The sequence below is a fragment of the Manis pentadactyla genome, chromosome 3 (genome assembly GCF_030020395.1).
Source record: "Manis pentadactyla isolate mManPen7 chromosome 3, mManPen7.hap1, whole genome shotgun sequence".
NCBI lineage: Eukaryota > Metazoa > Chordata > Mammalia > Pholidota > Manidae > Manis > Manis pentadactyla.
Window position 1 is genome coordinate 62,907,616 of NC_080021.1, and position 13,564 is coordinate 62,921,179.

A 13,564-nucleotide genomic window follows, 5' to 3' on the forward strand; every position below is an offset into this window, starting at 1 on the left:
ATGATAAAATCCAGCCACACACTGTAGCCACAAATTATATGGCAACCCTGATGGGTAACACTTTTCATGCCAGTAAATAGAAGTCAAATTCCCCAGCCAGGCATTGAAGGTTTTATAATGCGGCCCCAGTGTGAATTTCCAATCTTATTTCTATCATGACCCTATATGCCAACTAAGTAGAACAAACTGTGTTCTGTATGCACCCTTTAATTTACTATCTTTGTAAATTTTGCCTAAAGCTATTTTCACTTGTCACTCTCTTTCTTCCCATATCTCTGAATCCGAAACTACCAAGCAGTTAAGACCAGCACAAATGACACTTCCACTGAGCCTCACAGACTATAAGCTTCACCTCATGTTATCTTTAATTACATCCATGTCAAATGCAACTCACTAGACTGAAAGTTTCCTGATGTTGGAAAATTATCCACCTTGTGTTCTTGTTTGTACTTGATAGAGTGATTTGCATGTATGGAATGATAATATGTATTCAGTCAAATGTTGAGATAATTAAAACGTTTGATGGGTCAGTCTCCCTTATTTTTGAATTTTTATTCCCTAGTTTCATTTTTTATCCCCTAATTCCTCTAAAAGCCTAGTAAGTCACTATCACTGCAATGATTTTCCATGGAATTCTGAGATGAAACTGGGCTAATTTTCTTCCTTTGAGTAAAATTAGACTATGTTCCTGGCACCATGCCTACACCTAAAAGTTAGTTGGCATTCAAAAAATATTTGAGGAATAAATAAATCAACTGTACTGCTAAAACATCAATAATTCTAGCATCATGAAATGAGGAAGCTGCTCTGGGCTTTTGTTGGCCATTTCTCTAGATGATGACAAGTGATCATTTTAATTTCATTCCCGCTTTATTGAGATATAATTAACATAAAACATTGCATAAGTTTAAGGTGTATGGTGTGATGATTTGATACCCTATACATTGATAAAATAGCAAAATTAATTTATTTAACACATTCATTAGCTCACATAACTACAATTTTTTTTCTAAACATTTAAACTACATTTCCTTAGCCACTTAAAAGTATATAATACAGTATTGTTAAACTATTGGTACCATGCTATGTATTGGATCCTCAGAATATTTTCATGTTGTAACTGGAAGTTGGTGCCTTTTAACCCTCACCTTCCTGGTTGCCCCTCATCTCAGCCCCTGGCAGCCACCATTCAATGCTCTGTTTTTGTGAGTTTGGCTTTTCTTAAATTCTACATGTGAGAGAAATCATACCATATGTGTGTTTTTTTAATTTATTTTACTAAGCATAATACCCTCAGGATGCATCCATGTTGTTGCAAATAGCAAGATTTCCTTATTCTTTATACTGAATAATTGTGTGTGTGTGTGTGTGTGTGTGTGTGTGTGTGTGTGTGTTTCATTTTCTTCATCCATCAGTGGGCACTTAGGTTGTTTCCATTTCTTGGCTATGTAAATAATGCTGCAATGAATATGGGAGATGGGAGTGTAGATATCTTTTGGAGATAGTGATTTTGTTTCCTTTGGGTATATACCCAGAAGGGGGATTACTCAATCATCTAGTAGCTCTATTTTCACTTTTTTGAGGAAGCTCCATACTGTATGTAACCCATAGTGGCTACACCAGTTTACATTCTCACCACCAGTGCACAGTCTTCACCAACACTTGTTCTTGTTTTCTTGATAATTGCCACTCTAACAGGTGTGAGGTGATATTGTGGTTTTGGTTTGCATTTCCCTGATAATGAGTGATGTTGAACACCTTTCATCAAGACATTTGTATGCCTTCTTTGGAAAAATATCCATTCATTTCCTCTGCTGATTTTTTAATTGAGTTGTTTGGGTTTTGTGCTATTGAGTTTTGTGAGATTTTTATATATTTTGGATCTTAACCCTTTATGAGATATATGGTTTGCAAATATTTACTCTCATTCCATAGGCTGCCTTTTCTTTTATTATTTCTTTACTGTGCAGAAGTTTTAAAATTTGAAGTAGTTCCATTTATTAATTGTTCCTTTTGTTGTCTGTGCTTTTGTCCATAAAACCATCATGAAGACCCATGTCAAGAAGCTTTCCCCCATGTTTTCTTCTAGGATTTTTATGGTTTCAGGCCTTATATTTTCTTCCTGTTTTTGATTTCTAGTTTTACAACATTGTGGTTGGAAAAGAAGGTTGATATGATTCCAGTCTTCTTTAATTTAAGACTTGCTTTGTGGCCTCACATATGAGCTACCCTGCATAATGTTCCATGTGCACTCAAGAATAAGAATGTTTCATGTGTATTCTGGTGCTGGTGGAGAGAATGTTCCATATATGTCCATTAGGTCCATTCTGTCTATAGTGCTAATCAGGTCCACTGTTTCCTTGTTGGTTTTCTGTCTGAGTGATCCATCCAATGTGAAAGTGGGATATTGAAGTCCCTTATTTTTATTGTATTGTATATTTCTCCATTCAGTTCTGTTCATATTTGCTTTAAATATAGGTGCTCCAAGGTTGGATGCATATATATATACATATGTTATATTCTCTTGATGAATTGACCCCTTTGTCATATATAGTGACCTTCTATTCTCTTGTGACCAGTTTTAACTGAGTCTTTTTATCTGATATAAGTATAGACAATCCTGGTTTCTTGATTAGCATTCTCATGCAATATCTTTTTCTATACCTCCACTTTCAACTTATGTGTGTCTTTAAAGGTAAAGGGAGTCTCTTGTAAGCAGCATAGTGTTGGATCTTGGGGCTTTTTAAAAATCCATTTTATGTATCTTTTGTTTGTAGAATTTAGTCCATTTACATTTAAAGTAATTATTGTTAGGTAAGGACTATTGCCATTTTGTCAATTGTTTTTTGACTTTTTAAAATTCCATTGTTGCTTCTTCTCTTGCTGTCTACCTTAATGACTTATTTTTTTGTACTGGTGTGCTTTAATACCTTTCTCTTTATCATTTGGGAACCTACTGTAGATTATTTTATTTTGTGGTTATCATGAAACTGTACAAAAAATCTCTTACAACAGTCTATTTCAAGATAAAAACAACTTATCTTCAATCACATACAAAAACTATGCTTTGAATTCTCCTCCCCCCACATTTTATGCCATCAATGTCATACTTTGTATCTTTTTAATTGCATATCAATTAGCAAGTTAGTGTCACTGTTATTTTAAATATTGCTTTTTAATTTTTTCATTAGAGATAAAAATGAATTATACACTACCATTACAATATTAGGGTATTCTGAATTTGACTATATATTTAATTTTAGCAGTGAGTTTTATATTTTTATATGTTTTAATATTTTTACTTACCATCATTTCATCCCAATTTGAAAAACTCCCTTTAGCATTTCTTATAAGTCAGGTCTAGTGGTGATGAACTCCTTTAGCTTTTATTTGTCTGGAAATGATTTTTTTTCTGGACATCATTTCTGAAGGACAACTTTCCCAAGTATAGTATTTTGGGTAGATTTTTCTCTCAACATTTTTGAATATATCATCCCATTCCCTCCTGGACTGCAAAGCTTCTGCAGAGAAATATGCTGATAGACTCACGGAGGTTTCCTTCCATGCGATGAGTTGTCTTTCTCTCAAGGCTTTCAAAATTCTCTCTGTCTTTGAATTTTAACATTTTGATTGTAACATACCTCAGAGTATTCTTTGGGTTGATCTTGTTTGGGGTCCTTAGAGCCTCCTGTACCTAATCATCCATATCTATCCTAAGATTTAGGAAATTCTCAGCTATTATTCTTTAAGTTTTCTACCCCTTTCTCTCTCTCTCTTCTCTGGTATTCCCATGATGTGAATGTTCTTTCACTTGTGCCGTCCCATAAATCACATAGGCTTTATGTGCTCTTTTTCATTTTTTCTTTTTTTCCTCTGATTTCAAATTATCTGTCTTCAAGTTTGCTGATTCTTCAGCATGATTAAATCTTGAAGCTCTCTATTGAATATTTCAATTCTATCATTGTGTTCTTCAGCTCTAGGATTTCTGTTTGGTTCTTTTCTTTGGTTTTCCTTCTTTATTAAACTTCTCATTTTGTTCATGCATTGTTTTCCTGATTTTGTTTAGTTATCTGTGTTCACTTGTATTTTATTGAGTTTCTTTCAATTATTATTTTTAATTATTTGTGAAGCAAGTCATAAATTTCCATTTCTTTGGGGGCAGTTATTGTGGCTTAATTAGTTCCCTTTGGTGGTATCTTTCTTGCCTGATTCTTCATGATCTGTGTAATGTCACATTCGTGTCTGTATATTTTGAAGGAGCAACACATCTGTAGTAGTTACAAACTGGTTTTGACAGGAAAGACCTTCTATAAGTTCCCCAGGCCAAAGGGATTACCTCCAGAATTGCAGTCATGCTGAATCTGAGACATGTTTAGGGTGTCACTGAATTTTCAGTGGGATTTGTAGTTGCCAGGCTTGTTACCAAAGATTTGATCAGGCACAGGTCCTGTCTGGTTCCTGGATGGATAACAGTGCATCCAGTACCTTGTTGAATAGGGTGGCACTGGGCTACTGGTCTGTTTCAGGGTCCACACTTGGGTCCTCTGTCAGGTCTGTTACCAAGGATGTGGACAGATGTAGTTCCTGCACAGTCACTTTGAGGTCTCTTCCTTGGTCATAGGTAGGTCCTTCAGTGGGCACGTCTGACCCTAGACTATGGCTGAGAGGTACTGAAACAAAGTCCCAAGACTGTTTCAGGTTCCACAGCCAAGACTTAGGTCTGAAGACCTGGCTCTGGAAGCATGGGTGGGCATGTTTCCCACCAACCCTTGGTCTTGGACTACACTGGGGTTTCAGGATCTCCAGCCTAGACCCCAAAGCTCCCACAAAGGAAATTTTATCCATGGATAGATGTCAAATTATTGTTCAGAGGGAACCTGAGATGGAGATAACTTATTCACCCATCTTGCCAGCACCACTCACCTAAATGGTCTTATAAAATAGATAAATATAAGTTTTTTTATCCATGGGTAATATAACAGCAACACCCAACTCCTCATGGTTTTAGTAATGCATGAGCCAGTGAGAGGTACACCACTGCTTCTGCTGTAACAGCCCTGGAAAGAAGTACACAGGCACAGCAGACACCCTACCCCCACCCCACACTGACTCTAAAAGAAGGAACTAAGGGGACACAAAGGAGTATGAGCCCTAATCACAAACCTGGGCTCTGGTGTCCATTGTAACCTATCCTTCTGGTGACATCCTGAGACCAAACTCCCAGGAAGGGTTTTGGGAGAAAAATTTCATTTCCCATGATCCAGAAACCACAGTCTTCTCAAGAGGAGACAGGCCTAGACCAGAAGTATGGCCTGCTGTGGAACCATGCATGGGAAAACAACCTCATAGCTTTACTGCAACATAAAAGATTCTCATCCTCTTGAGTTTCTCTTGTTGCATGTGCTCAATATGCTCCTACATGGAATAAAGAACGTTTTTGAGAAGTTATTTCTACCTGCCCAATTTTTTTCCACTGATGCACAGGGTCCATTTACACCAACAGCTGTTAAAGCATCTTAAATAGGCAAGTATGTGATTAGGTGATTAGATTAGATTATGTTGTATCTTCCGTGTAAAAGAAAGTGTAAGAATTTTAAATGTTTAAAGACCAAAAGAAAAAGTAGGAATAGGTCTCCCTAATTTGTGCCAAAACAATAAAAACAAATCCAGTAACTCTTGAAAAAAAAAAAACTTTCAGAAAAAAGTAACAATGGAACTGACCATTTAAATATACCAACATGGTTTTCTATCTCTTCTTCTACCAAAAACCATTGTTGCTATAACTGATAAAGTTCTCCCAGGATTTGTTTCTGGAAGACAAAGAGACAAATACATATTTGATTTTCCTCCTATTCAACAGATGACTGAATAGAGAGGGCTGGCTGGGAGCTGTGACTGACTAAACCACCAGGCACCAAAGGCCTGTGTTTATTTTGAGAGGGTGCTGACTGGGGTGGGCGTGGACCATGAGCAGTGTACCTTAGATGATCACTGTACTGTCCTCAAATTACCCTAATCTGAAAGTTTCTTCTTTATAATCCACAAACCAGAGAAGTCTGATCATTCCTGAAATGCTGGATGTGTGGGGAAATGGAATAGTGTGTTGCTTTAGGTACACTTGATTATTTTTAACTACAGATGAAAGAATATGCTGCCAACTGTATGAACTTGGACAAATTACAGGATCTCTGAATCCTGGTTTCCTTTTCTTTATAAAGAAGATAGAAGGGCAGTCAATTAGAGGATCAAATAGGGCTGTATATATGAAACACCTCACACACAGTGGTTGACATGTAGGGACCACTGAAAGGTAATTTCTTAACACTTCCCACTCTTATTTGTTAGTGTAGCATAAAACAGAGCAGACTGGTAAGAAGAGGCAGGTGCTAGGATGGGTCCTCTATAGCCAACTGCCAGGAATCTCCAGCCAATGTTTTCTCCTTCCATTTCCAGACAGCTTGTTTCTGAAAGCCAAGTTGCTTGTTTTCTCTCACTATCTACCCCTAGAGAATTCCTTATCATCAAAGATTTGTAAACTGAAGGGCCTTTTTTTTTTTCTTGAGAAATCTTTTATGCATTTTGTCCTTTCTCTAATCTCTCTCTCTTTTTTGAGGGAAAGCCTTGCCTGGTTTCTTTCTTAACCATATCCAATTGGCTTTTCTTTTGTGTGTTTCTTCTCTGCTTGGACAGAAAGATGGACATTTGCAAACCGTAGTTGACTTGTCTCCTCCCCCACCAGAGCCAGCAGCCACCTACCACCTGGATGGAAAAGAGGAACTTTATTTTCAGTCAATTGATTAAATGTGTCAGATTTTTCCTCTTGCAAACAAAGTGGGTAGGAAGGAGAGGGTTCTTAGGAGCTTATCTAGAATCTATTTTGAACTGCACAAAAAAATAACTGTTTTGACTTGAGCCAAAAATTAATGTGTTTAGCATTATTATCAGACACAACCAGAACATTTCACCTGTTTATCTTCCTGATCATATCTCAACTGCCACTGTAAGTATATTGTCCTAGCTTGTCCCCCACTTTTCCATGCCTCTGAACAACCCTTTCTCTGCCTATAATGTACTTTTCCTCCTCTTCAGCTGGAAAAATCCTAGTACATTTATTCACTCAACAAACATTTACTGGGAAAATGCGTAGCTAGATGTGGATGTGGTAGCCACCAAGACATCAGAAGGTGGTGGTGAACCACAGATGAAAGTAAACATTGCCTAGGAGGAAATGTCAATTGTGAGAATGAGACAAAGGATGTTTCCTGGGAACATCCATATTCAAGCTGCTTGAACGAGAGATCAACATTTGGTATCTCTATTACTCATCTTCCAAGCACCCTTGTGGTTGACTGATAAAGTTCCCACACCAGCCAGACCCCCTCCAACAATGCAACATCGATTCTGTGAGTATCAGCTGCTCCCCTTCTCCAACAAATTTTCCTCTGCTGACAGGGGTGACTTTGCTCTCCGGAGTTTACACTAACAAACCTCCAGGTCTATGACTGGCTGTACACTGGAGAGCAAAAGCCTGGTCCCCCTTGCTATTTCCAGGCCTTTGCTTGCTCTGCATCCTTCTAGACCGCCTTCACCACACCTCAACCCTAGGCATCACCACTATAGAAAACCTTCCTGAAAATAATCTTCCCCAGGCAGGTAGCATGACCTCTGCTTTCTTCATCTCTCCACTATGTTGCAAATGTCTAATCATAGGTTTGTTTCTCCACTAAACTAGATGCTCCTTGAAGGCAGAAATGTTGGATTCACCTTGGAATTCCTAACATCAAGAATACTTCCTGGCTTGTAACAAGTGGTCAATAGAAATTTTCTTAGTCAAGGAATGAAGGAATTCATGAGTCACTACTAATGAGCTGTTTATGTATTTCATAGTTTACTTGGCCTAAAGACACAGAGTTTCTGTCATCAGATAAGTTATTTGCCAACATCTTTAATTTTTTTAAATATTTATGTTATGTTTAAATTAAAGTGCATGCTAGGGCAGTAATTAATTCAATGAGAAACACATATGAAATTAAGACGGGCTAACATAAGAGGAACTAAGTAAGTGTCAGTTAAGTAAAACTGGGGCAGGTCCCCATAAAAACAAAAACTCTTCACAGATTATTTTTCAAAATAAAAATACCACCCAGACTAATGGAAAGCCATGTAGTCCCTTTCTGTATATGAAGAAAGATACCACTTTTTTTTTTTCTTTTCCATCACATCTCTGCTACCTGGGCTACCACAGTCTACTCTATACTTGAGACAATTTTCAGAGAAAACCATTACCAAAAGTCCTGTTAGACTTACACAATATCACTTCCCCTTGAATTGTGCCATATAACATTTCTCTAAGTTCAACTCTGTTAAGTACCTTCTTTATCCCAGTACTGAACTTCTGGAGTGTAAACTTCAATTCTCACAAAGTTGGTAATCCTTAATCATCACCCTAGATTCAAAAGCATCTTCTAAGCATTTTGGAGCCTGAATTAATAGAGATTCAGACCAATGAGAAGTTCCCACCAAATGTCCCATTTTCTGGTTTGCTAATATTAAATACTTCTCACTTAAAATATCCACAAAAATAGGAACTACTTGTAAGTCTGGGGAAAGGAAATCCCAGAGCAAAATACCTCTAAAAACTGAAATCAGTCAAAGGAAAAAATAAAGTTTAAAATCCATTTATTGCTTACAAACTGCAGTCTGGGCCCTTCTATCTTTCCTGCTTCAGCAGAAGCAAAACCAGCTCTCCTCTTCACCTCTCATGTACAGATAAGCCCTCTATTGCCCAGGTAATTACCCATTGATACGGAGATGAACTTCTCTCCACCCCTGAGGATATGCAAATGCACTAAAGCCAGGCAAGATATTCTAGAAATGTTACAATTTTACCCACAGGCCACCCCTCCAGAAATCTCGCCTTACAATCTACTCATTATCCTTCTTCTGCAATGGTCCCTAGGTGATAAAACTAGAGCATTGGGACCAGACTAATGACATAACAATAGCAACAGCATAAAATCATGACAATCCTCAAGCCAGAGGATTCAGCTAGGTTCAAAGTCTTATGCAGATTAAGTCCATAGCTTGTCCATTCCATAGGCAGGCAGTAGCTGAATGTTCAGAGGAATCCTGCTGACTACCACCAGTTGTAAGTCCAGGGAAAGGAAATCCTAGGGCAAAATACCTCTAAAAACTGGAATCAGTTAAAGGGAGAAATAAAGTTTAAAAGCCGTTTGTTGCTTACAAACTGCAGTCCAGGCCCTTCTCTCTTTCCTGCTCCAGCAGAAGCAAAACCGGCCCTCTCCCTCACCTCTCAGGTACAGATAAGCCCTCCAGTTGCCCACTAATTACCCATTGATATGGAGATGAACTTCTCTCTACCCCTGAGGATATGCAGATGTACTAAAGCCAGGCAAGATATTCTGGAAATGTTACAATTTTACCCACACTACTGAACACAGGTTTTTCCCTACACAGGGTGCTCACTGAATCAGGGCACAGAGTTAGGTTGACAAGAAGGATACTGCAATTTCAACCTTCCACATCTACTATCTTCTTTTTTTTTTTTTTTTTTTATTTTATTTTTTTTATTTTCAATTCTAAAGTAAAATTATAATTTCAACTAATTCCAAATGCTGAAGTAATAACAAGTAGAGAGGCCTTACTGGGCCCTCCTTGATGAATAGTTAAGACTTATTTTCAGGTCAGCAGCACATGAGTATTGAATAATTTGAAAACAGAATGAAACATGCTCCTTCCAGTTCCTCAAAATATTCCAACAATCCTTACTATCCCAACATGCCAAGAACTATAACTGTTTTGGTCAGATGTAGCCTTTAAAATGAAATGTTTCTCAAAACTGTACTGTCAGAGTAGGAGCTACTGTAGGGCACAAAACAGGTCACTTATTTCAGTTTATCCAATTTTCATTATTTCCTTTTACTCCAACATTCATTTATAATAAACAGGACAATGATTAAAATTAGTCATTTCTCAAACCACAACTCTGAAATACTAGAAACAGACAAGCTCTTCTAGTCAAAATCCTCATTCTAGCAATGCTGAAACAGTCTGCAAATGTCTTAAAAAAATGGAGCTTTGAGACAGAACAAAAAAGAGAAAAATTTAAAACCTTTCTATCCCAAGCACCAATAATGGAAGCTAAGCAATTACACCTACAAATCCTTAATGACAGGTCTTTCCTAATGGAAAATCCTGAGATTTTAAGCAATGTGACTTTCTAGAAGGCAGGTTGGTTTAATGAGGAAATTGACTTTTAATAAAAAGACAATCAACAATATTTTGGACACTTACTGTTTCACAGATCCTCAACAAGTTTTGAGGTAGGTTAAATATTAGCATTGTATGTTATAAACTACAATTCAGAAGTTACATCACTTGTTGCAAACTACAGCAGGAGTCCTATCATGGTGAAGAGTAACACGGTCTCTGCGATCTTTCAGATTAATCTTTACTGATGTGTGAATTTAATGGTGATAGCTGACATATATTCATTAAAAAAAAGACTAGATATTAATGAAATTCTACTGTGGGGTATTTTATAATTCTTAAATTGATCCTACAATGATTATACATATTATGAAATAATTTACTTACTGCCATTACAAATATATTCATATATAACTGATCCTTAAAAACAAATTAGCACATTACTGATTTTGTTGCTTTTCTGCCTTTTGGTTTGGGTGGAGCAGAGGTAATCAGCAAGCTTTCCTCAGAGCACTAGGCAGTCTTATTAAGAGTGGTTACTGTGCTCAAGATTATCACTTAATGATGATTTGGGATCATAGGAAAGCAGCTATAAAATGCGGCCAAGACCCAGAAGATGCCTGGATCCAAAAGAGGGGAGGCCCTGTGTAAGTCAAAGACGAAGGGAAAAATGCTCTCATCTCAGGCTACTGATCCTCATTTCCACGCTACAGCACTACAACTTATAGAAGCGCTCCTAAGAGCAGTAAATCTGTTCCAGTAAATCTGTTAATTAAAGTTCTTATAAACTAGATAAACCATAAGTAAAATCAAATTGTTATTTTATTAAAGTGACATGTATAGAAGCAAAATATCTAAATATTTTAACATGAATATGTTCCACCTATCATGTAAATTACTCTAATTGTCACAAGCCTAATTAGCTTAGCTCATTATAATTACTTAAAATTATTTAGCAGAATTCAGTTCATCCTGACATAGGTTCCTGGGTCAGTCTTGCAAGTACTTGTTTCATTATAAATTTCTTTTTAAACAATTGTCAAACATCAGTAATAAGACAGGATTGAGAGTGATAAACAACTGAGAAATTTTAAGGAAAACATTATTATTGTGTCATAAAATACAGCACTCAGCAGAACAAATTTCAAAATGAAGGAAAAAGACAACTATGCTACTGAATAGACTGAACAGCACAGCCCAAATAATCTGAGTCAAAGAAGCAAAAATTAAAGGTCAGCATGGGGGGGGGGCAGCCACAAGAGGCAGAGTATTGAAGCCTTTTATTCTAGTGTCCCCAAAATTGACTGTGGAAGTAAAAAGTTTCTACATTTAAAAAGTCTATATAAAGTACATAAATTGCAATTTTCATACAAGTCAAAATGAAATGTTCTGCATAGGACAAAAGATATGCCTAAGCAACATATCATATTTGCACAAGGCCACTGAATGTCATGGATATTAGTAACAAATGAAGAAGCTTAAGTCTATGGCAGACTGAGCAAAGACTTCAGTTTGGTGTTCTATAAACTCAAGATTGTAAACTACTCATAACTATACAAAAGCCCTAAGGTCATACAGTCTTGTGTAGGAACTCTTGTGCTTCTGGTTGGCACACCATCTACTTTTTAACATGTGAAATTAATACAGACATTTGTGAGAGGTTGTGCAAAACTACTGTATTTACAAAAGTGGCACAAAAGTGAATTTAACAGTTAATGCACATGCATACTTCATTCACATCTTCAGTAATAACAAAAGGTGCTTGAACACTATAGAACTGAAAAGGAATACTAGCTTCAATGGCAGCTGTTAAGCACTAAAGTCACATACGTTACACCAGAATGGGCAAATATTGCCCAAGTAAAATTCTATTGTTAAAGCTGAAACAGGTTTAAGGCCATTCAAGTTCAAGCACAGAGATACAAATCTTTTGGAGTCCCATCTATTTGTGTTTGAAATATGTGACCTTTTCTCCAACTTACGGTCTTAAACTTCTGTTTTACGAAATCCAAAAGGAAAATACAGAAGAAATCAATACAATAGAGGTTATTATATTAAATAAGGGTAACATACAAAGCTATAATTAAGATGAATTAAAGAAAGCCAAAACATTCAAATCATAAAACTTGCTTGTTACTTGTTGGGACCAGTCCTACACTAGGAGTTAGGTAATATATACAAGTATTTTCAAGTAGATTACGTTGCTCTAATGTGTTCTTTTCATCAGTGCACTGTTAAATTAATGAAGAACTCTGCACACATATATTCCCTTACAACAGCACACACCATCGCTCCCTGCAAAGCCAGCATTCTCCAATGACTTAAGTGAATGAAAGGAAAGAAAAAGGAGAGAAATTACATACTAAGGGGAAATAGTGGGAATTAGAAGATTCATGCAGTTCTGCTCTTTCAGTCAGCCAGCCAGCTTGCTAGCAACAAGGGATGGTTTCCGTTGAGGAAGGTCCTGTGGAGTGGGAATGTGGTCACCAGTGACCTCTGTCTTATCTGGGGCTGCAGCAGGAAGTTGCTTGTTCTTCATTTTTGCTTTGGCCATGTTGTAATCCCCAGAATCAAAGTATTTTTGCCCTTTCTGCAATCGTTTCCTTAAGAAATCCGAACCTCCAGGCTTTTGTCCCAGATGAGGATACCTTGCTTTTAATTTTGCTTCTTCAGCTTTCTCTGGATTAGTCACTTTATCTTCCATTTCTGAATTTGGACCAGTGAGTGTGTTTCTCACACCTGCTGCTCCTCCGCGGAGGCTGCCTCGGGAACGTCCGCGGACATGCTGCTCCCGCTGCACAGGAGACCGGTTGCTCCGGCTCTACTATCTTCTGATAAATTAGTTTTCAACTCCAAATTTCAACTGAGCTACAATAACATACATTTGTCTTATAACCTTAAGAGATTATCATTATTGTATCTTCCTCTCATTTCTCAAGGGAGTTATGTTCTATTGCTTTGACCTATCCAAACCCTTAAACAAATGCTTAGTTTCTGCTTTCACACAGAGGCTTTTGTCTAAAGAGTCTCTAGATGTCTTATTTCCTTTGGTTTTATGCTTCCTTCATTTTATTATCTCTCTCCAATGCCTCAAGGCCAAATCTTTTGTAGTATGTATAAGTTCTAATTTTTAACTGGTCTTTAATTCACACATGAGTTACTCTCTTCCTCTTAACTGTCAACAATAAGAATACACAGAACAAGGCAATCAGAAGGCATCACTCCCATTTATACCAAAAGCCACATAAATCCCAACACTAATGGAAAACGAGGGAGCCATCCTTATCACATTGTTGAAACATCAGCCAGCTATCAACTCAACCTTTCAACAAAG

General features: G+C 37.1%; 1 protein-coding gene across 1 annotated transcript; it reads right to left on the reverse strand.

The window, feature by feature from the left end:
* Positions 1-11,880: 11,880 nt before the first annotated feature.
* On the reverse strand, positions 11,881-12,966 carry LOC118913480 (cAMP-regulated phosphoprotein 19). Its single transcript, XM_036887507.2, has one exon. The coding sequence runs from the start codon at positions 12,932-12,934 to the stop codon at positions 12,644-12,646; it is 291 nt and encodes a 96-aa protein (XP_036743402.2). The 5' UTR covers positions 12,935-12,966; the 3' UTR covers positions 11,881-12,643.
* Positions 12,967-13,564: the final 598 nt, after the last annotated feature.